Here is a 27,860-nt window from a genome sequence, read left to right as displayed (position 1 = left end):
CAGTACTTTATTCATCCCCAGTTGGTGAAACTCAGATGTCCAGCATCATCCAGTGTGTGCTATACATAACTAAACACTCGTACGTGACGACGGTACAGGACAACTACATCGTTTTCACTGTTTGACGTTCACGTGCAAACGGACACCATTTTCAAAATGTTGCCATGAAACCGTCTCAAACGGAAATACAAAAACCCCCATGTTTTCACTTGAAAGGTTGTTGTGTGAATTGAACCCCGACGGGGGAAGGCTGCTTCACTTGTGACTCCAACGATTGAAGCCTTGAGACTTGATGGCAAAAAGCTGAGCAGACTTTTCTTTTTCCTTTATTAGAAATGCTAATTATTCCTACGTTTCTTGAGTCGGGGGGTCGCTCTGCCAAAGCAGCAGGAATAATTAATGACAACGCAGAACGTCCTGAACAAAATGCAGACGTTCAGTTGCAGCTGGTGGATCAGATTGGATCAATGGACGAGCTGTGGAGTCCCGACGTGCACTATTTGATCCGGTTACTGTTTCCTACAGATCAGCTCCGACTTTGATATTTGAGAACGACTCGTTTGATTCACGACTTTAAAAGTGCAGTTTGAAATGCATCTTTAATCTTTTCTGTGACGCGGGTCGCCGTGTTTGTAGTTGCCGTTTGTGGACGGTTTAGGTCTTCTCTCACACTCTGTCAAATGACAAATCCGTCTCATGACATGTTTGTGAACGGAATTTAAATGTGAAGAAATGAGATATGAGAAAATCACCAACCGAAGCTTAAAGCGGAGCTTTTCCCCGTGCACTGGGAGTTCACTGCGTTTGGCTCAGGCCATTTGAGAGTGTGTGCATGGGGGTTTGGGGCACACGGTCTTGTTGAGTCTGTTGAGTCACAGACTGTAACCCTGGTTTTTGTTTAATTTGAATTCACTTGAAGATCTGAGCTGCTCTGTGTTTCGTCATCAGGCCCTGTGATTATCCCTTTTCCTGACAAGAAAACCATCATTTACTGGAGTAACTTTGGGCCTCGAGGCATTCCTCAAACATCTCCTGGCCTCATTCAGTCGTATTTACATCGTCATCGTACATTTCCTTCTCATAACGGCGTGTACAATCTTTCTTTTTTCTTTTGTGCGCCGGGTGTTGCTTGGACTGTACTCGCCCACCGACTCTGCAGACACTGAAGCAAGTTGAGTGAAGAATGCAGCGTGGGAGCCTGTCGCCACCTGGTCTCACTCACACACACACACACACACACACACACACACACACACACACACACACACACACACACACACACACACACACACACACAGCTGTTGTTTTCTTGTGCAGACGACCTGCTACCAGGGATGCCAGCGCTGTTGTGGTAAAAACAGAAAAGCCCTCAGACTGTTTGGAACTTCTGTGTTCTCATGCAGATAACTGGATCAACGTTTTGGATTCGCTCTGGAGTTGACAGAAAAGACGAGATATTCTTTTACCTCAACTTAAACGTCACCATGGCCCCTTTGACTAAATTCCCATACAGCTTTGTCATATAATCTAATACCTTGTGGCGCCCCCCGGTGGTCGGGTGGTTTTGACCTTAAGGCCCAGATCGTTTTTGCTTTTTGGTTTCAGAAAAGTTTTGCTTTTTCACAGCAATGATTTGACAACGATTTCCGTTTACATAGAAACGACCAAAATACTGAAAACTGTGTAGTTTTTCATGTTGGACCACAAGGTGGCGATGTTGATGAAACCACACACACACCAGCGTAGACAACAACACGCTATAAACGTTAATGATGGCAGAACATGGACTTTCTAGTGGACAGACCACCAAGTTGGATTGTTATTACAGTGACTGTCAAAATAAAAGTACCAAGTCCCAGGAGACTCTGGACTGGGAGTCCTGACACCACGGAGGAAACTTTGTTCTGACTGTCTATAGTCTCACCATAATGTCCAAACTATTAAGCACACCTGAACATAAGCCGCACCCACCATATTTAAAAAGAGAAAAAGAAAGGTCGGAGTTACGTGATGCACCTGAACGCATCGTCCATGTATCAGCGACATGAAACTCGCTAACCCATAAAAGTCCATAAATTAGCCGTCGTCGTTTCGGCCGCAAAGTAACGGATTATAGTCTGGAAATTATGGTGCGACGTTTGTGGCATCGTTTCATAAAATTTCTGTTTTCCTCCATTTCCATGGAGACGGAGTCTGTGCTTTTTCAAAAAGTCTCACCTTGGGTGTCGTTTATGAAAAGTTGTGTTTTTATGTTTTGTGTTTTCCTGAAAACGGCCAAGTTTCAACCCTGGTTGCTTCTTGAAGGGGAATTAATTTGAGAAATAAATCTGCGATGCAAGTTCCGATAACTTGCGGTCCTTGTAAAGGGGAGCGGCTGAATAGAGGATCTTTAGTTTATGAGCTGTGCGACACAGATTTGCCTCCACTGGGGTAAATTTGACGGCGAGATGTTTCCCTCCACAACGGTAAGAATGACCTTCTACTCTCCATCATCTACGGATTTCAGCCGTACCTTCAGGGAATAAACGAAGACTCAAGAATCAAGCAGCTTTTCTTGTTGTGTTTTTGTGCAGAGAAACTTCTTGCTGTGGAACAAGTTTCAGAATGAGACCGAGGGCCAACATTTTACACCCGTGGGAATATATCAACTATTGTTTTGCTGCAGCAGAAGCAGAGTATTTACTGATGTATTTTATGTCTTTGAATATTATGAAGAAAAAACCCCTTTGCTCAACACACTCATTAGCTCAGACATGAAAACTAAAAATTAGTTCAAGAAGTGCATTTTGTTTTAATGTTGTGGTTTACAATCCTTTTTTTTTTTTTTTGTAAATAAGTTTGTGTTTGGTTTTTATTGTGGAGGAGAAACCAAACCTAAAAGCTCCTCTTCAGCCAGTGTTGTTGTTCCTGGCTGGTTGGCGTGTTGCTGGTATGCCGCCCCGCCCCCTGGTGTGCATTGAGCTGCTATAAGAGGATAAGAGGAGGCCTGCACTGATTCTCTGCATCTGGATTCACTTAGACTCTGAGACGAGCCGGGGCAGTTCCACCTCTGCAGCCCCAAAGTCTCAGAGTCAGTCACTCTTCTGTGTATCAGTTGTTTTTACCCCAGTGGGCCGTCGGGTCTGTCCTCAGATATCGAGATATTGCCTCGGTGGCATTAAAAGGCTGATGTCAGAATCTCTATTCAGGCTGGAAGCAATGGGCAAGTATGAAGTCCAGACCTCCTGAGGATTGAGCTGCCGTCGCCGGCCGTCTACTTAAACGTACACATGATATTTTCTTTTCAGCCTTTTCCATCCATCTTTGGTTCCTCTGTTCTGCACTCCCATCAAAACAATAATATACTGACTCAGGGTCAAATTATTACCTTAAAGCGACTAGATTAGCACGTTCTCCCCTCAACACTTGCAGAGCAGTCCTCAGCAGTCCTCAGCAGCCCTCAACAGTCCTCAGCAGTCCTCAACAGTCCTCAGCAGTCCTCAGCAGTCCTCAACAGTCCTCAGCAGTCCTCAACAGTCCTCAGCAGTCCTCAGCAGTCCTCAACAGTCCTCAGCGGTCCTCAGCGGCCCTCAGCGGCCCTCAGCGGTCCTCAGCGGCCCTCAGCGGCCCTCAGCGGTCCTCAGCGGCCCTCAGCGGCCCTCAGCGGCCCTCAGCAGTCCTCAGCGGCCCTCAACAGTCCTCAACAGCCCTCAACAGTCCTCAGCAGTCCTCAACAGTCCTCAGCAGTCCTCAACAGTCCTCCGCAGTCCTCCGCAGTCCTCAGCAGTCCTCAACAGTCCTCAGCGGTCCTCAACGGTCCTCAGCGGTCCTCAGCGGCCCTCAGCGGTCCTCAGCGGCCCTCAGCGGCCCTCAACAGTCCTCAACAGCCCTCAACAGTCCTCAGCAGTCCTCAACAGCCCTCAACAGCCCTCAACAGTCCTCAGCAGTCCTCAGCAGTCCTCAACAGTCCTCAACAGCCCTCAACAGTCCTCAGCAGTCCTCAGCAGTCCTCAACAGTCCTCAACAGTCCTCAGCAGTCCTCAGCAGCCCGACTTTGTCTTTTTGTCTTTTTCCAGACCGTTCCATCTTTTTTTTTTTTTAAATCTAACAAGTAATGAATTGTTGTCTATACGTCTGACATTCGCCATCTTTTGGCTCTAAAGTTTTATGAATCTGGGATCCGTACATCTGAAAGCATCTGCAGGTTGTTTTGTTTGCAGCTCTGACACTCGATCACGGTTTGAACACTGTTGGCAACACGGCTGAGAGACGAGCGAAGGTTCTGCATAGTCAGCTGGTTTGCGTTGCCCTATTTTGTGTTTGTCATCATGATATAATGGTTCCTCGGGTCTTTTCTCAACAGGTCAGCTGGGCTCCACTCAGCCGCTGCCCAGACTGTGTGGATTCTCAGTTCCTGTTAGGCTGAGAGGTTAAAAGACGACAAGCGTCCTTCCACCGATTGACAGAAATAAGAAAAAGGCCCATCGAGGCTGACGTTGTCGTGTTTTGACGCCAGCAGACGACACGTCCGTCAGGAGCTGCTGCTCGACATGGTTCAATCTCATAACGTTTATCATCTGCTGCTACGTGGATCTCATGAAGTTCTTCAAACATGAAGTCACCCTCCGCTGAGTCGTAGCTCCCACGCTCTGCGGAGTATGTTAATATGCAGGAATACTTACATCATCCAAACACACAAAACTGGAACCGCTGCTCTGGTAGTATTTTAGTACAGTTAAGATGTAGAAGTAGAGCCCCTCTGCTTATACGACACGAGTCCATGGTATTTAATCTGTCAGGAGATATTATCAGGGTTGCTCACGTTCTAAAAGCAGCGACATCCAATATTACTGAGGCTCCAGTTACACAATACTTCAAGTAAAACTCATAGTTTATACGTTTTCGTTTCATTAAAGTTTTGAGTGCTGTTGCTTTATTTGTAATAAAACCACACATAGAGAACAACACGCTATAGACATTAAACCACGTATGAATTCCTTTATTAGACTTTGGTCTGAACCAGTGAAGCAGATCACATTGGTGTATTTAATATCCATATTTCCACATATTGAATTCTGAACACACAATGGCCCAGAGGCGTCTAAATCACCATCTATGCTGCAGTGATTGAATTCCTGAAGCTGTTTCACTCCTCAGTACGTTGTTTTTAATAAGGTCTCTGTGATTTTTAGCCGTTAAAAAATACCACCGTAATGATCCCACGACTCCAACACACATCGCTGTGGAAAGCTGCAGAGCTCTTTCTCATAATACATCTCAGAAAAGGGTCTGATTATCTGTCTCTTGCCATATGTTGCTATAAAATTCCACTCTCTCTCTCTCTCTCTCTCTCTCTCTCTCTCTCTCTCTCTCTCTCTCTCTCTCTCTCTCTCTCTCTCTCTCTCTCTCTCTCTCTCTCTCTCTCTCTCGATAGATAGTGGGTCTGTGTGAACGTGGCTTAAGTACATTTAATTAAATAAAGTTTATTGTACTTTAGGCTGGTTTATAATGGGAAAACGACTCTCAAGGAACTGAAAGGTTCTTTGTTTTTTTGTTGGGCTGGTCTCCTGTGTACTTGAATGTTTCGTTTCACTGTCGTCGAGCTGCAGCAGCGACTGTTTCGTATTTAGTGTCCACCCTCCCTGCGGACTGGCCTGAGTGGAGAATTATGAGCAACTCTAAACCCCTTAACCTCATCTGCTGGTCTGCAAGCCTCAGACACTCCGGCTGCATTCTCCAGAGGACCAATGAGTAAACAGCCACATGTGCGCACACACACACACACACACACACACACACACACACACACACACACACACACACGGACAGACAGCCAACCTGGTAGCAGGTTTCTTCAGTATCTAATATTTAAAGACACGTGATGGTTCCAGACTTGTGCAGTTGGATGATGTGGCAGTGCACCATCTCCATTAGGAGGCTCCACAGCTTTGTGTCGCCCTCGCCGTCTCCCACCATTTTTCCCCTCTCTGTAATTAGAAGGCTTGCTGGGTTTGAAAAGTGTAATAACTTTTGTTCCATAACTTTGATGGAAAAGGATTTTTTTGCCAAGTGTTGGTTGGCTTGTATTTGCAGCATTGTTAGACGATGTGATTATATTTGTGTGTGTGTGTGTGTGTGTGTGTGCGTGTGCGTTCACATGTGTGCGTGCGTGCGTGTGTGTGTGTGTGTGTGTGTGTGTGTGCGTGTGTGCGTGTGTGCGTGTGTGCGTGCGTGCGCGCGTGCGCGCGTGCGTGCGTGCGTGCGTTCACGTGGGTAGGCGAGGCATTAAGCAGTCCCCAAATACAGTCAAAGACTTTAGAGTTTATTTCAATAACCTGAGGAACTGTTTCAAAACCATTTTTTTCATTTTTCTTTTTCGCCCTTGATTACCACCAAACGTGGATGCGGCCCTTGTGCCTAGAGGCAAGTTTGAGGAAAGACAGGAGCGCTTTTTGGCAATATCAGCCACGGCGGGATCAAGTCTTTGATCTTATGTCTTGCAGTGTGAAGCCTTTGCAGACGTCATGCAGCCACAAAGTCTGAGACGACCGTCATAATGAATACAGTCTGATTGCAGCTGCTAACAAGCAATAGAAATGCTGCAGAACTGAGGTGGAGAGCGAAGCGATGCTCACGCTAAACCAAACTGTAGGTCACTGCTGCTCCTTCCTGAGGAGGAACATTGCTGGACCACGTCCACATGCTCAGTCTGCTGCTATACACAGTTTGTTCTCTGCACCTAAATCCTACAAAAAACAGCAATGGTGAACAAAGGTGATGTACAGGCTAACTTTATTCTCTCATATTTCAAGTTTGAGATCTACGTTGCAGTCTTTGAGGGGTTTTCCAAATATTACAGTGAAGCCAGACGTTGGGAGACACACAGACTCTCACCAACATACTGAATCAGGGTGTCAAAAATATTTTAGTCCACGGCCCACATACAGCCCAACTTCATCTAGGGTTGGCCGGACTGCTAAAATAGTTTCATAATAACTTTTAAAGGCTCATATTATTTAAAATCCACTTCCTAAAGGTTCTCCAGCAGTACTACTCGTCCCCATACCTGGACTGACGTCCCAGAAGTGAAGACAGTCTGTCCTCTCTCTCCCTGACTTGTTTCAGGTTTTAAAAAGTGTGTTGCTCCAAGCAGCCAATCAGAGATCAAACCCTATATAGTGTCATCAGGGGTTTAGCCAATCCCAATCAAGGTAGGCCCTCCCTTTGACTCCTCCCACAATTAGGCAGCTCTGCTCTGGCACATGGCACCACGAGAGGAAGTACTTCCTCCTCTTCCCAAGATGGGCATGTGTGGGCGGAGCCAGTCCAGCTCACACAGACACAGCAGATTCTGAATGCAGCTCCTATGATCCAATATTCAAATGAGGAAAATCAAGGAGGAGCTAGAAACTTAGAATACTGAAGGTTTCTGGAGCGACCAGACCAGGAGGAGGAGGAGAACAGGAGGAGGAGGAGGAGAACAGGAGGAGGAGGTGAACAGGAGGAGGAGGAGGAGGAGGAGGAGGAGAACAGGAGGAGGAGGACAGGAGGAGGAGGAGAACAGGAGGAGGAGGAGGAGAACAGGAGGAGGAGGTGAACAGGAGGAGGAGGAGGAGGAGGAGGAGGAGAACAGGAGGAGGAGGACAGGAGGAGGAGGAGGAGAACAGGAGGAGGAGGAGGAGAACAGGAGGACAGGAGAACTTTAAATTTAAACTTTGAAGACTTCTTTCTTTGTTGTGATGCAGAGTATACTGGTGAAAATGTAAATATTTTCTAAAAAAAAACCAAACAATTACTGTGGGAAATGACTACAATATCTACATAAAGCGAATTGTAATGAAACTTGGTGCAAATTACAGTGAAACGTCCCCAAAACTTGTAGCTGTTGCATTATGGGTGTTTTTACTATAACTCTTTCATGACCACATCACTGATATCTCAGTTCAGGTCTCAGGGTTCTGTTGTAATCTGTTTACCTAAAAAATAAAAAATCAATGTTCTCTTTGGAATTTCTCCAATGTTCTGGATTGGAGCGTCGTGCTGGCCGGTTTCGGCCGGTTTCGGCCCTCCGGCCTTACGTTTGACACTTCTGTACTAAAGCATGACGCATGTGGCAGACTCCCAGGTCTGCATCAGAGTCTGAAAAGGACTTTATTATGGTATTTATTTACATGTAGACGTCTATTTCTGACGGCAGACGAGGCCTGGAGTCTCCTTCATGTCAGGTGCTTCCATAAGGGGCTCCTGTTGAGAACCACTGATTGAAGGTCTGAAGCACCAGAACAGATTGACTGAGACTTTACCTGATGCAAATGAGGATATGAACTATGTCCAAAGTTCCTGTCAGCGTTACCTGGTGCGTCAGGAAAGTGGAGGCTTTGGGAAGCACTCTTTGTTCTGTCCATGAAGGTTTGGGTGAAACAGTCGGGGGGTGAACTGGAGACACAAAGAGCCAATATCCCGTCTGGTGGGTGGACGTACGTCAGCTAACTGTTAACATACTGGGTCCAGATTATAAAACACAAGTGAGCGATTCTCCAATGAGCTCACCCCCAAACTATGTGCTTCATGTTTCCCCATCTGCAAGCTTTTTTCCTCTTTCCTCCTCAGTTTTTTTTTATAGCCCCCTTCTTCCCTTCCCTTCATCCTCTCTGTGACTGCGGTGACTTAATGGGCTTTTCTCCCAGCTCCAGGAAGGCCTGCATTTCTGCTTAATTGGTGTTTGGGGTGGTGCATGAGAGGAACACAAATGTTTGCCATACCAGCACTGCAGCCATGTGACTGGATGTTCAGGGCGTTGAGGTCATTGCTTGCACAAAGGCAGCGCGGCAGCGCGGCGGCGGCGGCCTGTCGGTCCGGTCGTGTGATTACCGATGAGAGAAACGGGCATGTTGGTAAGAAATGGGACTAAAACTTCTAATTGCAGTTTTTCACCTTTGAATTGATCTGTCCAACCTGCTGAAGGGGACATTTGAGACGTCCTTTTCCCGCTCATCTTCTGTCAAACATTTGTTTTGGTAAAACTCAAAGGGAACATTGTTCTGCTTTTGGCCTCCAGGAACCAAATTGCACCTCAGCTTTAGAGAACGTTGTGATTTTCTATTCCCAATGATTGCGATTCCCAATACTTTCCATCGCTGTTCTCTCCCGGCGCTGCAGATGTGGACGGACCTTTTCAGTCGTTGGAGTTTATGTCAACTTTGTACCGTTAATGGCTTTATGTAGAAAAAGATGTACCTGATTTTAATTTTAATTTCAACAGCCAGACATGAGAATACCTCCTCCATCTCCTCAATAGTTCTGTTTATAGTACACAATAGTTTTTTGTCTGAGCCTGTTTGACCTTCCTTTATTATACATCAGTTCCTGAGCAGCTTGACTCTTGATCTGAACTTTTATCTGTCTGAGTTGGTTTGGCAGTGTCTTTAAGACGAGTCTGTTCCTTGATGCTGTTTTGAAAATCTTTTTCTTGTTTCAATGAAAGTACAAAGTTCTGAAAACGGCTCCCAAAGTGGATCGTTTTGAAAACACCCTGCCTCCGTCCCAGAAATGTGACCTATTGTTAGTCAGTGTGTTTGTTCCCTGATTGTAAATCCCACTGACAGGGTGGAGCAGTAAACTGGCTCGCTGCGATGTGTTGTGGAGTCATCAGGGCTTCCCAGCAGCACCTAATCACCACTTCACTGGACCTCTTATCTCCAGAAGTCAAACACTCACACACCGTCCGGGATGTTTATTTATATGGAAAGTATTTTCCAGGAGATTGCAGCTTCTCTCGTGTCATTAGGGGCTTCGGTCCCCAACGTAATGACAATCGATAATCCTTTTAGCTCACACAACGCCAGAAGACCAAATAACAAGAGTGCATGTCCATACCCGGTAATAAAATAGACAGTACACTTGAGGAATTATCAGAGTCAATAAAAACTCTGTATTTCAACAGCTATTGATGCGTGTGGTGGTGAGCTGGGAAAACAAAGCTTCAGAGCTCAATGTGAAGAAACAGTTGCTTTTATAACGCTGGCTTTTAGTAAGAAGTTTGCATCATGTATTTTGATGGAATAACAAACTTTACAATTAGGGGTGAAGAAACCACAGAGGCCACAGGCCACAAAGCATTATTTTTTAACAGACGCCATATTTACTTCCAGATGTATTCCTAACCACAGCTACAGTGAAATGCTCGTCTTTTTTTCTTATTTGATTATACTTCAGACTCGAGGTGTCATACTGGCTTTAGTTTAGGGGCCACAAACAGACCAATTTACTCCCCAGTGGACCAAACCAGTGAAATAATGGCCTAATAATGTAGAAATATTGAGTATTCTAAATGTATCCTGTAGTTTTCACCAGAGGTACAAGTACATTATCAACATGTTCACATTTAGGCCCTGTGTACGTGACTTTTCCAGCGAAAATGCAAAAATCTTACTGCGTTTTGGTTCTTGGTTATCACAGTCACTGAAAATGACACTTTTAGAAAATGGCTCCCGAGGTGGAACTTTTTGAAAATGCTCTGGCTCTGTCTCTGTGTTGCTGTGCTGCTGTGTATACACACTGGGGCCACCGTAAATAATTCTTCTGCACATGTATGAATAGATGGACATTACCAACGATGGCGGCCTGCAGAGTGTCTTGACTCCTCTGGCAACCTGGTACTTTTATTTTGACAGTCACCGTAATAATAATCCAACTTGGTAGTCTGTCCACTAGAACGTCCGTGTTCTCCTGTTGTTCGTGTTTAGAACTCATTGTTCTCTGCTGTGTGTGTGTGTGTGTGTGTGTGTGTGTGTGTGTGTGTGTGTGTGTGTGTGTGTGTGTGTGTGTGTGTGTGTGTGTGTGTGTGTGTGTGTGTGTGTGTGTGTTTTCAGTACTAAAACTAACAGCATGTTTTTTCTGTGGAAATGGACATTTTCAAAATGTTGCTTTGTAAATGTGAAGCTTTTCTGAAACGAACACGATGCTGAGACGCTGATAAAGAAACGCAGCTCGTCACAACAACCATGAACTTTCAAGATTTGTTTCCACGTAGTTTTTGTTGGAGGTAAAAGCTTGAATATGCTGCAACGGAAGTTTTTTTTCTGACCTTCTAGTAAAAACTTTCATTTAGTCCAGAGAGAAATTGGTTTCCTTGAAGGCTGCTCGTTTCCAAACCTGTGAAACTCCAGGCTGAAGCAAGAGGAAGAACGAACCTCTGCTGAGACGGAGGGAGAGCGGCAGAAAGACCTAGTGGAGGAGGGGTGGAGGAGGGGTGGTGGTGGAGGGGTGGAGGAGGGGTGGTTAAAAGTTAGAGGAGGAGCAACTTGCCGTCTTCCTCTGACTTCAACACAAAGAGAGGAGGAACACTCCGGTCTCTTCAGAGTTCCACAGCTTTTGTCTCCACACGTCGGCGTGGATCTGGGACGCCGGCGAGGCCTTGTTTGTATTCTCCTGGCGGAGCGGGTGTGTGGTAGCCCCCCCCCCCCCCCCCCCTCTCTCTCTGGAGGTGGGCCGGCCCAGCTGATGTCACTGAGTGCAGCAGGCTGATCCTGAAAGAGGCCCTTTGTTGGCAGCTGAAGCAGGAGTCGTCCCTCGGATGCTCACTCACACAGCGGACTGGAGGGAAGGAATGGCCGCGCTCGGACCGCCACACCGCCGACACGCATGTCCGCCAGCCCGCTGACGCTCGGGACCAAAACCTGCTCGGTCGGATCCTCCTGTTTTTTCATCCCTCAGAAGTGGAGCTCGCCGCAACGCTAAAGAGGAAAGAAAAGAAAAGCCGCCGCCACCATGGAGTCGTGCTCGAGGAAAAGTTGGTAGACTTTAGCTGGAGCGCCGGCTCTTTGGGGAACGAGGAGGAAAGAGGATTTATGACCGTTGGAACGACCTGGGAAAAGAAACCTTGATTGTCTTTAGGTTTCTCTCTCTCCGTTTTTCTTTTTTTTTTTTTTTTCTTTCTTTTTTTTAAACTTGTAGACGGAACCGTTCGAAGGGCATCGCATTCCAACAAGCAGCCAAAGTTTTCAGCGGGAAGGGAAGGAAAGCAAATGAAAATGTTGGAGATATGCCTGAAATTGGTGGGGTGCAAATCAAAGAAAGGCCTCTCGTCCTCCTCCAGCTGTTACTTGGAAGGTAAGGACGGCTGTAGGCTTCACTTTTTCCTTTACTTCTTTTTACTGTTTCTTTTTCTTAAAGTACAAATGTAAAAGCAGAGACGTCAGGAGAGGACAAGACAAACCGGGGGTGTAATGAGCTCTGGGGGGGGGGTGGGGGGGTTCACCGTGTATCTCAACAATGATTTCTGAGCTGTGGAAACTGAAGAATGGGGAGGGGAGGGGAGGGGAGGGGGGCAGACACACTGGCTAGCTGCAGAGGAAAAAAGTGGAAGAGAGAAAAAAATAAAAGAGACGGAGAAGAGAATAGAAGGAAATGTGACTCCTGGCCATGTCCCACTTCACTCTTGTTTATGAGAAGAGGGGATCTAATCCCAGTCTGACTCCACTTCACTCTTGTTTATGAGAAGAGGGGATCTAATCCCAGTCTGACTCCACTTCGCTCTTGTTTATGAGAAGAGGGGATCTAATCCCAGTCTGACTCCACTTCACTCTTGTTTATGAGAAGAGGGGATCTAATCCCAGTCTGACTCCACTTCACTCTTGTTTATGAGAAGAGGGGATCTAATCCCAGTCTGACTCCACTTCGCTCTTGTTTATGAGAAGAGGGGATCTAATCCCAGTCTGACTCCACTTCGCTCTTGTTTATGAGAAGAGGGGATCTAATCCCAGTCTGACTCCACTTCGCTCTTGTTTATGAGAAGAGGGGATCTAATCCCAGTCTGACTCCACTTCGCTCTTGTTTATGAGAAGAGGGGATCTAATCCCAGTCTGACTCCACTTCGCTCGGTTCCTCCTTCAATCTGCTTCACTGCTGCAACAACAAACTCCAAACAGCAATGGAGACATTTGGTCTTCATGTGTCTGATGTATAGAGGACGAGGGGGGATCCGGAGACCGTCGGCCCACAGTGAGTCTGCACACAGTCAAGAGGGTAATTGATTAGTAATGGAAGACTTAAACACGCCAAACGTTGCGCAACCAACTGATTTAATAGAGTTAATGGTGCTGGTCCGCTCCCCACTGGAGGGGGGGACAGTCATCAGGACTCTCTAACTTTTCCACCATATGAGACACGGCACAGAGAAGCTCCTGCTGGGATTATCAAACCAAAATTAAAACTCTCTTCTGTCTTTTAGCTTCCGTTAGCAGGCTGTGCTACATCATTAGATCCATCCTGCTGGGAGATGATGTCACATCTAATAACAATCCCATGTGAGCTTAACATGAAATGTCTGATTTGGTTTATTTTATTTATGGAAACGATTTGTGGCCTTTACATTGTACTGGGACAAAAATCAATCAATCAATAAATACAATCTCTTGAAGTAGTAGCAGTTAACTGGCTGTTGTTTGGACTCGTTACTGTTTTTATTATCAATCAATTACTTCAATTGTGTTCATGAGGTATCAACGTTCGCCTCTCTGTGTTTTCCTCTCTGGACGTCCTCCCGTGATGAGAATCCTCCTATAATAATATAGTATAGTATATAGTAGTAATGCGAGGTGAAGCTTTCAGAGAAAGACGGTCATTTTAAAGTAAATCTATCATTTATCTCCATCGAGGGTTTGTGTGTTAATACCAGTGTGTCCTGATATTATATTGTAGTTCGTCAAATCAGCGATCAGTGAGATTTTGTGGAAGTTGAGACAAATATCTCATCTTTAGAAACCATGTATTGGTGACAATTACTTAAAGAGATAAAGACACATGTTTAGCTGTATATAAACAAATAAACAAAACAAGAATATACATAAAATAAAAATAAAAAGCAGTCCCACAAACTTCCACGTCTGGACCAGTTCTTACCAAGGGCTCTTAGGATGAGAAGAGTTTCATGTTTACACAGCAACATTTTGAAAACTCTTTAAATGTGGAACCGTCAGGAACTCCCAAAAGGATGTAGTTAGCATGCCAGGCCATGAGTTGGCGCTGTTTGTTTTTCTAATGAAACCACACAGATAACAAGTTGGATTGTTATGACAGTGACTGTCGACTATAAAACTACCAAGTCCCAGGAGAACGTGCACATGGACCAAAATGAACCGGATTAAATCATATAAACACTTCAATCGGATCATATTTGTACGATCCAATTGAATTTTCTGAAGTTTCAAGAGTCTGATGATTTTATTCAGTGTTCATGTAAATGGGACAAACTGATCCTTTAATCGGAAAGAATTTAATCTGATTGACAAAACAGTGACCAGCTAATGTTGTTGTTGTCCTTCTACTGAGCATGTGCAGAATAACTATTTACTACCACCGTTGTGCACACGCTCAGTAGCAGCATTTCAGAAAAGCTGCATTTTCCTCAATTTCCATGGAAATTGAGTCGGAGGCGTCTTTTCACATAATGTAGTCTGGGACTCGGTTCACCTGGGAGGGGGCGGAGCCAATACTTTTCACTCCTTCATTTGGTCCAGGTGGCGTCACTTTGACTTTAGAGATCAAACCTCCTGGAAAACGTCACAGTTACACCAGCTGCAGTTAGGGGGCGCTGTCGCCTGAAACAAACACTGATCAGAGAGGAAGTGAAGAAGAAACACGGCTCATTGATTGGTCCGGACCGAAAGAGGAAGTCCCGCCCCTTTAGCCCGTGGTGGCTACCCTAGTTAGTTCGTGGCTAATGGGTAGCTAACAGATAACCGCGATATAAAGTCTTCAGACCAGATATCAATGAGTCTTCCTCACTACTTCCTCCTCTGTACCCCCGCCTCTCCTCTTCTTCCTCACTACTTCCTCCTCTCTACCTCCATCCTCTCTACTTCTTCCTCTCTACCTCCGCCTCTCTACTTCCTCATCTATACTTCCTCCTCTCTACTTCTTCCTCTCTACCTCCTCCTCTCTTCTTCCTCTCTACCTCCATCCTCTCTACCTCCTCCTCTCTTCTTCCTCTCTACCTCCATCCTCTCTACTTCCTCCTCTCTACCTCCTCCTCTCTTCTTCCTCTCTACCTCCATCCTCTCTACTTCCTCCTCTCTACCTCCTCCTCTCTTCTTCCTCTCTACCTCCATCCTCTCTACCTCCATCCTCTCTACTTCCTCCTCTCTACCTCCTCCTCTCTTCTTCATCTCTACTTCCTTCCTCTCTACCTCCATCCTCTCTACCTCCATCCTCTCTACTACCTCCATCCTCTCTACTTCCTCCTCTCTACCTCCATCCTCTCTACTTCCTCCTCTCTACCTCCTCCTCTCTTCTTCCTCTCTACCTCCATCCTCTCTACTTCCTCCTCTCTACCTCCTCCTCTCTTCTTCCTCTCTACCTACATCCTCTCCACTTCCTCCTCTCTACCTCCATCCTCTCTACTTCCTCCTCTCTACCTCCTCCTCTCTACTTCCTCCTGTCTACCGCCTCCTCTCTTCTTCATCTCTACCTCCATCCTCTCTACTTCCTCCTCTCTACCTCCATCCTCTCTACCTCCATCCTCTCTACCTCCTCCTCTCTACCTCCTCCTCTCTACCTCCTCCTCTCCACTTCCTCCTCTCTACCTCCATCCTCTCTACCTCCTCCTCTCTACTTCCTCCTCTCTACCTCCTCCTCTCAACCTCCTCCTCTCTACCTCCTCCTCTCTATCTCTTCCTCTCCACTTCCTCCTCTCTACCTCCACATCTGCCCGCAAGATATTTTTCCAACTTTTTCTTTCTGCGTCTAATTCTTTTGATTCGTGCTGTTAGCTTTGTTTGTTTACTACCCAGAATGCATTGCGCTCTATGTAACATCCTCTCACTCCGCCCACTCTGCGTTTTTTAAAAAGTTGCACCCTGGGGGGGCAGTTTTCAGTGCCTCAGAGCACATTGTCATGAACACAGACCACAGAAACACAATGGAGTGTCATCATGTAAACACATGAAGCTTGAGGACGTCCTCACCTGTCCGGTGTGTCTCCCAACCACATGTTGGCTCAGACATTCGTCCAATATCAGGATTCTTGTCCTCCTCCTCTCCTGACTCCGTTGACGGCAGGTGAGATATTTCCCGTCCGGTGGTTGGTGACTTCATGGCGCTCTGCACCGTCACGGAGTCTGAACTTCTGCGAGCTCGCCGTCGGTGTGAAGCCGGACGCTTGGTGATTTATTTCCTCCAGACGGTTTCTGTGCAGCGCGGCTTTTTGACTGCAGTCATGGCGGCGCCGTTATCGCAATGAATTCTTTACAAGTTCCACTCTTGTTTAATCGTCTCGTCCGTCATGTCGGCAGCGCAGCCAAGACGTGCTGTCATTCCTCCCACTCCGTGACTCTGATAGAAGAGCTTCTCTGCTTGTTGCTTCCACACCGTTTTTCTTTTAGAATTTCTTCTTTATTTATCATTTGGTTGGCCCTTCCCTCCACCCCTCCACCCCTCCACCCCTCCACCCCTCCTCTTCCTTTCCCCCTCTCTCTTGCTTGGCCCATGTGTCGGTGTCTCGTCACCCAGTGAACAAAGAGCTGTGGTATTTGTGGCCCAGTAACGTGGACATGTGTGACATGGCCGAGCTGAAACGTGCCGCCTGCAGACTTTCTGAGCAAAACCTCTGCAGCGTCGCTGGTCTCCATGACTTCTTCACTCCTCCTTTCCTATCTGAACTCATTTCTGCCCTCAGCTGCTTTTTAAAACGACAGTATGAACCAGGAACCTTGACGTCGCTGCTGAAGTGGAACTATTTGGCACAGGATATCCAAAAGTTGCACCAAAGCTAAATATTGATGTATTTTGTTTTAAGGGTTTGAACTAAATGTGATGCGCCTGGGCCGGAATGATCAGCTTCAGTGAGTTCTCCTTAGAGAACTGAGCTGAGGAAGAAGCTCCTTTAACTCACAATCGTTTCAGTGAACATTGAAATGCATAAAGTGATCATGATTAGGTTTTCACTCTGCACGTCTGAACCCTAGAAAATCACCAGTTCTCCACGCTGGTCCAGTATCTGGTGCTGCTCTGTGTGAAGGAATCCGCTCAATCTGTTTGCCCTTGATTTCCTTTTATACTATTTGCTCTTACTTTTTACACGTATGAACGATTTATTCTGAAAGGATGACAGGAGATCCAGCCTGGGCTCGCTTACTTTAATCTAGCCTGGCGCAGTATTAATCTAGTTTTCTTGTCTTTTCTGTTAACTGGTGATTTACTGCAGTTCTCTTCCCTCTTAAAGCCTCGTTTGACACGTCAAGTGAAGAAGCAAAGCTCTTTTCAATTTAACAACGTTCTTTCAACAAACTACATGTTCTGGATTATATGAGCGTCGCCTGTAAAAACAACTCATCTTCGCCGCCTGTCCTCTCCAACACTTGACATTTTAAAATGTTTCGTGGCGTATTGTTCTCTGCGTGCAATGTGTGTGTCTTCATTGGAAAAACAACTAACGGCGCCACCCTGTGGCCTGGCATGTCAACGACATGGTTTCCAGGGTTTCTGAGTGTGAACGGACATCATATTAAAAATGTTGGTGGAAACGCCAAACTTTTCTGAATCGTTGTCGAGCGTTTGTGTTTTATCTTTAATCTCTTTCTTGCTCATTTCCTCATCAAGGCGACACTCAACATCTTCCAAACCTTTTTAAACAATCCAAATTATCCACGTGACTCCGCTGTTTGATCTCTCCTTTCCTCAGAGTATCGCCTTTCATGCTCCTTTGAGTTTCACCAAACCCAGCTGCCTGTTTTTTCTTTTTATTGATAGTACACTTTGTCCTCTCCTCCCTCCAGTCAATGAAATGTACTTTTGTAGGGTAAATAAATGAAAGTTTGCTCCTATTCTGGAAGGTTTTCTTCTGTCCTACGACGTCTGCAGGAGTTGCATCAGGTGACCAACCTCCTCCTCGTGTTATGTGGGCGCACTCTGTACAGCTCCGGAGGAAAAGGCTTCTCCTCCACGGTTTTTCACCAAAGCATGAAGAGCTTGTTTAACAGTTTCACAACCTTGATGCTTGTTTGTTGCTATGATTGTAACTTAACCTAAGTTTGTGGAATGAGAGGTCGCCTCTTTGAAGCTTTGAAATATTTAGATTTTATTTAAAAGTTTTCTTTTGGTTTAACAAAGCTCGTGTCCAGTCAGTGTCTCTGGCTTTCTTGACAAACGATAAAAAGCTGCTTATTTGCCGTCCGACTAGATAAATGAAGTAATTTATCAGCTTTTTCTGTCCGCGTGGAAGCCAAGGCTTGTTTTGTGATGAAGCAGAGTAACTTTGTCCTCTGAAGCATCAGTTTTCCCTTTGTGACAGTTTGATTGTTGACATTAGGGAAGAGAACCTTTTCTAAAGATGCTGTTTTTATTACTTTTAAGTCTATTTCAGAAGTAAAGATCTATTAAACTTTCCAACATTCCAGTTTAAAAATGAGCCGTTTTGTGTTTTATGACGGTATTAAGGCCATGCTTTTACAACGAGTTTGCCAACTTGGTCTTTAAGCCCATTTAGAAGTCAATATTTGTTCTTCCAAAAACTCTGAGGGTCACCGGATGTTTTCCTCTTTTAAATCAGACATTTGGTTTTGTTCCTAAAACGTGCTAATACCCTCAAATCCCGCCGTTGCAAAGCCGCTCAGGAATGTGAGGAGCGGTGATATTTACCGAGTGTCGTGATGTTTGATGGTTGAGATTTGGAGAAAAAAAAATCGATCAACTAAATGAAACTGAACTTGAAACAATAATATTTCAATCTTCCTTCTGCTACTCAAGGTCAAACATGGAACCGACTTAATCAAAAATAAAGTCAAGCTGAAGGTTTGAAGCTTCACCTTAAAGGATCCAACACTTCCAGCTGATCTCAGATCTTATTACTCTGACTGTCAAAATAAAAGTACCAAGTTGGATTGTTATAACGGGAGACTGTCAAAATAAAAGTACCAAGTTGGATTGTTATAATGGAGACTGTCAAAATAAAAGTACCAAGTTGGATTGTTATAATGGGAGACTGTCAAAATAAAAGTACCAAGTTGGATTGTTATAACGGAGACTGTCAAAATAAAAGTACCAAGTAGGATTGTTATAACGGGAGACTGTCAAAATAAAAGTACCAAGTTGGATTGTTATAACGGAGACTGTCAAAATAAAAGTACCAAGTTGGATTGTTATTACGGTGACTGTCAAAATAAAAGCACCATGTCCCAGGAGAATATGGACTGGGAGTCATGACACCACGGAGGAAACGTTGTTCCGGTTGGCTCTACTGAGCATGTGCAGAACTAGCGGCGTTTCCGAAAAGTTGCGTTTTCTCAGTTTCCACGCTGTTTTCAAAAGTTGCATTTTTCAGTGGCTTCGATTGCCGTTCTCATTTAAACAAACTCCCAAAATGCAACAGAATTTTTCTGTTTTCAAAATGTTGTGTAATCGGGGCTTACCCCACACACACACAGACACACACACACACACACACACACACACACACACACACACACACACACACACACACACACACACACACACACACACACAACGGAGAAACTGCTCTGGTCAGTGATCTGATAAATCTGAGTGGCTCTTTTAGAAAAACGTGCTTTCTTAGTAATCCAAGGCGTTTTAATCCAGACATGCTGACGGGGAAATAGTTTCCGGGAGGTGAAAACTGAGCGTCGCTCTCATCTGTTGCCTCGGATGTGTGAATGAGGGGAGGGATGAAATGCAGGAGGCGTGAGAACAGCTGAGGAAACCCACACAATCACACTCATCGTTCCACCTCACTGCCGCTATAAATGGCCTCCTCACTCCCTTTGTCTCTTTTCATCCGGTGTATCGCATTCTGCTAGAACGTCAGTAATCCGTATGATGGACACACGTATAATTTGGGAACATCTTTCCGGTGCCACCGTCTCGATGGCGTTACCGGTACAATTCATGCTGGAACTCATTTTTCAGCGTCTGAAAATGAAGTGGGAATAACCCAGGAAATGAAAAGTTGCAGAGACGTGAGGAGACGGTGTGGATCACCAGTAGGTCCACCAAAAAGAACCAGGTTCTAGTGCAGGTTCTAGTGCAGGTTCTAGTTCAGGTTCTAGTTCAGGTCTTAATGAGCAGCTCCAAAGAAGCGGTTGTGTTTCCATGGTCAGGGAGCCAGTAGAACCACGTCATCACATCACTGGTTCCACCAACGTAGCGCCGGCAGGATCCAGGAACCAGGAGACGGACCGTCCCAGTGGTTTGGTCCGGGTCGCTCCATCTAGTCTGACCAGAACCTCGATGAAGACATTGAGTCTCCTCGTCGCTCTATTGGTGGTTCTTGGACATTCCATAGTGACTTTCTGCTGCTTTCACTTTATTTCTGGACGTGTCTGAATCAAAAGCTTCAACATGGAGGAATGGAGGTGTAGAATGATAGAACGCTGCTCTACAGCCGTTTCCATGGTAACCTAGGTAACCACTCTGATTAAAGTTCTCTTTCACATGAAGCCATTAAAAGGCTCATTTTAGCTCTAAACACTCCAACTTTCATTTACAGTAGTTTGTAGTTTGTTTAGTAGTTCCTGAGGAACCAGAATGGCTGATAGGCCGGGTTTGGTGGTGAAAGACAAAGAACAGGTGCTGAGTTTGGACCTGGACCTGGACCTGGACCAGAACCAGAACCAGAACCTGCTTCTTTCTGGAGGGAAAGCCGCCATGGTCATTTTGTTTTCTGCTGCCCTCTAATCCCATGGAGAGAATCACAGCTGATTTGTTAAAGACACACGAGCGTCGCCGCCCAATCGCCCGACTCTCGTCGAGGCCGAACCTGGAGACGCTTCACAAACTGCCCTGCGCTCCACGCTGCTCTGTGATTGGCTGTGCTGATGCTCGTCTCCTCTCTCTCTCTCTTTCCAGAAGCTCTCCAGAGACCCGACTTCGAGGGCCAGGGTCTGACTGAAGCCGCCCGCTGGAACTCCAAGGAGAACCTGCTGGCCGGACCCAGCGAGAATGACCCCAACCTGTTCGTGGCTCTCTACGACTTCGTGGCCAGCGGCGACAACACGCTGAGCATCACCAAAGGTGAGCAGCACATTCTATACATCCCCATGAGGAGGGGTACCGCAGGGTTCTGTCCAGGGGCCACGAGCAGAACCAATTTCATCTTGACTGACCGGTAAAATAGTGCCAACACAACCTTTTACATGTAAAGTTTTTATTCGTTGTGGCGCAGAGTATTCATGACGGTAATGTCTATATTTCTGCCAGAATCTCCTCATGAAGCTTTCTGGAGCAGAACACAGAGAAATGCTCCAGAACAGGATCTGAAGCTGGCAGCATCACTGAGGTCTCAGCTCGGGCCTCAGTGTCGTGTTGTGTCCACTACTCTCTGGAAATTTGTTTGAAAATCAATGTTTCCATTGACATTTGTACAATTTGCTTGGTGGTTCGGCCGGATTGGATCCTCTGGCTGGCCGGCTCTGGCCCACGGGCCGGGGCCGGCCGGAGCCTCTGGCTGGCCGGAGCCTCTGGCTGGCCGGAGCCTCTGGCTGGCCGGAGCCTCTGGCTGGCCGGAGCCTCTGGCTGGCCGGAGCCTCTGGCTGGCCGGAGCCTCTGGCTGGCCGGCTCCGGCCCACAGGCCGGGTGTTTACTCCAGAGGTGAATCAGAAGGTGTGCAGCAAATCTAATTTACTTACCAGGGTGCAGGAATGTGTGGAGGTAATTATTGGTGCCGCTTTACTTGGCGTCATTGAGTTGAAAGATTAGTCTGAATGAAGATCTGGACTGATTCATAGCAGAAACTGGTTTTTAATAAGATTCACACTCGTCAGAATTTCGAAGAAGTTTAGGTTTGACCTGACGCAGCAGAGAATTTATTATCCTACTGGGACAATGGGATTCAAATGATTCTTTATCCAAATGCAGGTTTTTTTGGACTGTGCAAGGAAATTAGGAAGTATTTGTCGTCGTTCAGAAAATGAGCAGAAGTTCCCAGAGAAAGTCCACAGAGAGAACATGCATCCCAAACCCCCAGTCTGGACCCCAACCACTAAACCTGTGCAATATCCAAATAAAAGTTAAGATGAGGCTCTATTTGTCATCATATCTGAAATATAATGAAATTACAGGTTTCTGCTCCTTTGGGCAGCAATTAGAAAGTGAGCGAAAGTTCACCTAAACTAGATAGAACATGTGATATAAATGCACTCATTGTACAAAGATATAAATAGAAAGTCTAAAAAGGTAAATAAGTGGAGGTTATTTGTGTAAGTTATATGTTATAAGTGTATATAAGTTATAAGTGTAAGTAAAGTAGTGTAAGTAAAGTGTAAGTAGAAAGGTAAATAAGTGAACACACTTTATAAAAACATCATGAGCAGGATGGCAGTGAGGAGATTAAAAACATTAAAGTCCAGGTCAGCTGTTATTTAAGGTTCTGATGGCCCAAGGATTAAAAACTGCTTAGAAGTCTAAAAATGTCCATTATTAGTATATATATATATATATATATATATATATATATATATATATATATATATATTAGGGATGCACCGATACCACTTTTTTCTAAAACAAGTAATGTATGATACCGATACCGAGTACTTAAATTTACTTAAAATTATAATTTTTTTGCCACTTGTACTGTTAGAAAACATTTTAAAGGGCCACGCACACAAAGACGCGCTGCTCGCTTGACCACTGTGAGAGAGAGAGAGAGAGAGAGAGAGAGAGAGAGAGAGAGAGAGAGAGAGAGAGAGAGAGAGAGAGAGAGAGAGAGAGAGAGAGAGAGAGAGAGAGAGAGAGAGAGAGAGAGAGAGAGAGAGAGAGAGAGAGAGAGAGAGAGAGAGGTCTCCGGCCGTCTAAACCTACAGCAGCGTCACTAGAAAATGGTTTGAACCAGCCCTAAAGGTACGCTTGATTAAATAGAAACTTTAATAATAATGCATTTAATGTGTATAGAGCTTTTTAAGACACTCAAGGAGAGACAAGGTGATCACTTTTCAAATTCTTGTTAGAACCTGATAAGAATCTTTGCATTTCCGGAGCAGTGACTGTTAGTTTTTGCCGTTCAACTCAGTGAAAAGGAGTAAAAAGTAAGTTCACAATCACCTCTCTTGGAAAACTACGGACAAACGTACTGCATCTCTTCTTTATTGATCCCAGTGGGGAAATCATTTCTTTGGATTTAACTGATTTTATATTTTATCTTAAGGGGCGGTGGCTCGGGTTAGAACAACTAAAAAGGTCAATCAGTTGTATCACATGCAACATGGAGACTAACTCCTCTAAGCATCCAGTCTCTGTGTCAAATAATTGGCAAAAGATGATTATTCTTTATTAGTTTTCATATTAAGTTACCGCCTCTTCTTTGAAGTTGGGTCAGATTTCCGATGGCTCATCGGTATTCTCAAGCAGCGCGGCGCCTGGGGAAAAGTTGACAAACTGTGTGACGCACTTTCAGCGTGATTGGCCATCAAATCTGGAAAAGAGCTTTAACATGCAGAAATCAGACGGCATTCCAGTATTTATTCAGGAGGCCTTCTAATACCTGCATCACCTGGGGTGACTTCCTTTAGTGGTCGCTGGGGGAAATGAGGGGGAAAGAAAAGGGGGATTATATGCAAGAAAAGTCTGCAGTTGGACTTGAATTGGGACGGCGCTAAGCCCCTTGAAGCCCCTTGAAGCCCCTTGAAGCCCCTTGAAGCCCCTTGAAGCCCCTTGAAGCCCCTTGGAGCCCCTTGAAGCCCCTTGAAGCCCCTTGAAGCCCCTTGAAGCCCCTTGAAGCCCCTCGGTCACCAGGAAATCTTTTGGAGATTTGTTTGTTTTTTTTGTTTGTTGTTTTTTGTTGGGTTTTTATTTCCATATAGGACAAAAACAAGTTATAATAAAGGTTGAAAAAGAAGGTAGATCTGGTTTTAAAATGCTGTTCCTCTTGTTTTCATCAACGTGATCCTGTGATCAGTTCACGGTGACGGAAAATTGGCTTCAGGTTGAGGTTTTAGTAATTTTCTGTGCTTTTCTCTTCAAATTTAAAGTTTATCACGGCACTAGTTTACCTACTGGAGATGGAATCAGGCTGAATAGTTTGATGCTGCTGCGCTAACAGGAAGTCTGAAGTCAGTCACTTACAGAAATATCTACAGCTTTGTGTCAGAGTACTAGTTAGTACTGACAGAGCGTCCAATCACAGGTGAGCTTCACCAGCGTGTCACACAGTCACAGTTTACCTGGACTCATTTACGCAACATTTTTAAGTTATAAATAAAAACATTTTGTTAAAGTTTTAGATGTTTGTTAGCATGACCACTGAGGTTTAAAACGGCTCCCAAGGTGGAACTTTTTGAAAACGCTCCGTCTCCGTGGAAACGTTTACACGGAGACGTTTTGAAAACGATGTGTGTTTAGACGCAAACTAACAGCCGTGTAGTTAGTTGGTTGAACAACGAGCTCTAAACATGAACAACAGGAGAACACAGACATTCTAGTGGACAGACCAGCAAGCTGGATTAGTGTCACGGTGACTGTCAAAATAAAAGTACCAAGTTGGATTGTTGTTACGGTGACTGTCAAAATAAAACTACCAAGTTGGATTGTTGTTACGGTGACTGTCAAAATAAAACTACGAAGCTGGATTATTGTCACGGTGACTGTCAAAATAAAACTACCAAGTTGGATTATTGTTACGGTGACTGTCAAAATAAAACTACCAAGTTGGATTATTGTTACGGTGACTGTCAAAATAAAACTACCAAGTTGGATTGTTGTTACGGTGACTGTCAAAATAAAACTACCAAGTTGGATTGTTATTACGGTGACTGTCAAAATAAAACTACCAAGTTGGATTGTTACTACAGTGACTGTCAAAATAAAAGTACCAGGAAGTCCGGGAGACTATAAAGTGGGAGTCATGCCACTCTGGACTAAACCTTCTTGTTATAGTCGATCTACTCACATGAGCAGAACTTCTAGTCACTCCGGTCGAGGTGAGCATACGCAGGAGCAGCGTTTCGGAAAAGTTGCGTTTTCACTCATTTTCACATTTACTACCTTTTAAAATCCTCTTTTATCACCAGCTTTTCAACATGCAGCATCACTGGCTTGTTATTTGACCCCAGCGTCATTGTTTTTTTTGGTTTGTTTTTCTTCCTGCCCGAGGTGAAACAGCCGTGAAAAGCTTTATCCTCCAGCTCCTCTAAATCTGTGTGGAGAACATGTAGCCTGACAAAATGTCCCCATCGATGGTTGCTGCCGTGGTCCTGGAGGAGACTCCATAAACGCAGCTTATCACCGGGAATCTGCTTATTTGCATCCTGTCTCCGTCCCTCTCTGTCTTCCTGACACTGGCTTCACACACGTGGGCTGTTATTCCCCCGGCCGAGCCCGACAGCAGAACAATACAGCAGATGGAAAGTCAGACAGTCAAACAAAGGAAGGAAGCTGGGAACATATGTGCCGGAATAAACAAGCATAAAGCCTGTTTGACCATCCGTGGCAGTGGAACACCGACACCACTGACATCAGGCTGTTTTCTCCACATGTGATTTAATCTATTCCAGACCTGGGACCTGAAAGTGTGACCGGGCAGGTGTAATCAGAGCAGATGAGATTAGTTTATGGTTTTTCTCCAAGCGTTCAAACTAAAGTACTCCACAGTATTTAGCCTCCACAGAAAACCAACAAGAGAGAAATCCATTTAAAATCAGCTACAATTTCTGATTTGATTGTGAGACGGGAATAAAAATGAACAAAAAAACCCTTTATTTCTATGAACTTTATGAAAAGTCTGAAATGCAAAAAAAATTAAAAATCCTTTTCTTGAAAAACAAGTAATTTGCAGGTCGATACCAAAATGTGGATAATTCAGATTCTGCTTGTTTTGGGTTTAATCTTAATGTTTAGCTGTTATTTCCTGCGTCATTGCCTTGGTTTCTCTTGGATTAAACAAAACTCACCTTTAACTCGTTTTTCTTACCACATAAGTTTTATCCTCTCATGTCGGACTTGACACTGAAAATATCGGTATCCGATTGGTATCGGCCATACAAGGTCTGCTAGTACTCGGTATCGGATCAGAGGTCAGTGGTATTTGCAGATTGAATAATAAACACAACAGAGACGGGAGCTCTTGGTAATTATTAAGAACAAACAACAAATAAGTACAACACTGACTCACTACTGCCACCTAATGCACAAACTGTCATTACTAGACTTTTACAAAGAGCAGAGTTAAGGTTGTTTGTGCTCATCGGAACCATTTGAATATCATCAGATAATAGAAATATATAAACGTCAAACCATTTTCCAGCTGTCATTCATCATTTACATTCATTTGAAGTACTTTTGCTGCTATGCAATCTCTAATCTGTGTGTAATCTCAGGGGAGAAGCTACGAGTGCTGGGCTACAACCACAATGGCGAGTGGTGCGAGGCGCAGACCAAGAACGGCCAGGGCTGGGTGCCGTCCAACTACATCACCCCCGTCAACAGCCTGGAGAAGCACAGCTGGTACCACGGACCCGTGTCGCGCAACGCCGCCGAGTACCTGCTCAGCTCGGGCATCAACGGCAGCTTCCTGGTGCGGGAGAGCGAGAGCAGCCCCGGACAGAGGTCCATCTCCCTGCGCTACGAGGGCAGGGTGTACCACTACAGGATCAACACGGCGTCCGACTCCAAGGTGGGCTTCACCTGCACGTAATGCTCATTTCAACATCTTCTCATCCCAGACAAAAGAGGAGAGTCGCGGCGATATCGCTGGTCTCGGCTCTCAATCAGACGACGTCTTGGACTTGGAACCAAAATCAACCTGCCATTAAGTTCCCACAGTGTCACACGTTTGTGTTGGTCGTGACTGTGACCTGCGACCTTTTGGTCACGTTTACATAAACTGTCTTTTGTAGGAAAATGAAAGATCGGAACAAAAACCGCTAACGTAAAACGCTTCTTTTGAAAAATCAGCATCCCTCGTTGTCCTCTCATTCCAATCCAGGACTGCGTCCATATTCCCCTCCCGTGTCTTTTCTGGGATTTCTCTACAAACATACATTATTTTATTTTATTTTATTTTATTTTATTTCAGACGTGATATTTTTAATGCGTGTGCAATCCTATATACTCCATCTCCCCACGTACCTATAAATATACATACAAATCCATATATAAACCCCTTTAGTGATAATATGATTACTTAAAGTTACATTTTATGAAAATATATTTAGAAAAAAATTGATCATCTATATTCAAGCATGCAGACATCCTATGTCCAGTTACCTCGTCTGAACGACGAGGACTGAGTTCATGTTCATGTTCAGGATGTTTTATCGTGTGTGATCACGACTTCTCACGTCGTCGTCCACGAATCCTCCTGCTTTTTCACTGTGCAGCCGGCAAACTTCCTGTCGTGGCCTCAAGTCTTAGTTTGGTGCAGCGCAGCGTCGTGCAGCGCAGCGTCGTGCAGCGCAGCGTCGTGCAGCGCAGTGCAACGCAGCGTCGTGCAGCGCAGTGCAACGCAGTGCAACGCAGTGCAACGCAGTGCAACGCAGCGTCGTGCAGTGCAGCGCAGTGCAGCGCAGTGCAACGCAGCGCAGTGCAGTGCAGCGTCGTGCAGCGCAGTGCAACGCAGCGCAGTGCAGCGCAGTGCAACGCAGCGCAGCGCAGTGCAGTGCAGCGTCGTGCAGCGCAGTGCAACGCAGCGCAGTGCAGCGCAGTGCAGTGCAGCATCGTGCAGCGCAGCGCAAGTTCACAGCTCGCTGTGAACCTCTAAGATTGTTAAGATCGCACATCGTCTGCAGGAACAGTAAGGCCCCGTTTGGACGACTACGTCTCACGTGAGACACTTTGTGTGTTTCTACGGAGACGGAGTCTGTGGATTTTTGTAGCTGATGAATTGAGGGTTTTGTTAATTGCTAAAATATTTTTTTTTTAAATTGCTTTTTGGTAAC

The 27,860-nt window shown here is 45.2% G+C and overlaps 1 protein-coding gene across 2 annotated transcripts in view; it reads left to right on the top strand.

Annotated features, from left to right (window-relative positions):
• abl1 (c-abl oncogene 1, non-receptor tyrosine kinase) overlaps window positions 1–27,860 on the top strand; it is a 51,767-nt gene that overhangs the window by 16,458 nt on the left and 7,449 nt on the right. The window contains exons 1-3 of one of the 2 annotated variants that reach the window (XM_080476528.1): window positions 11,999–12,090; window positions 20,839–21,003; window positions 26,301–26,596. In XM_080476528.1, the coding sequence (XP_080332654.1) occupies window positions 12,006–12,090; window positions 20,839–21,003; window positions 26,301–26,596 (546 nt within the window). In that variant the 5' untranslated portion in view covers window positions 11,999–12,005. Of the gene's footprint in view, window positions 1–11,998; window positions 12,091–20,838; window positions 21,004–26,300; window positions 26,597–27,860 lie in introns of those variants that run through there. The other variant, XM_080476527.1, reaches the window with a different exon arrangement.

This window comes from Lipophrys pholis (assembly GCF_963383615.2).
Source record: "Lipophrys pholis genome assembly, chromosome: 12".
Lineage (NCBI taxonomy): Eukaryota > Metazoa > Chordata > Actinopteri > Blenniiformes > Blenniidae > Lipophrys > Lipophrys pholis.
The sequence above is the reverse complement of the archived record's forward strand: the minus strand, read 5'-3'. Positions and strand labels throughout refer to the sequence as shown.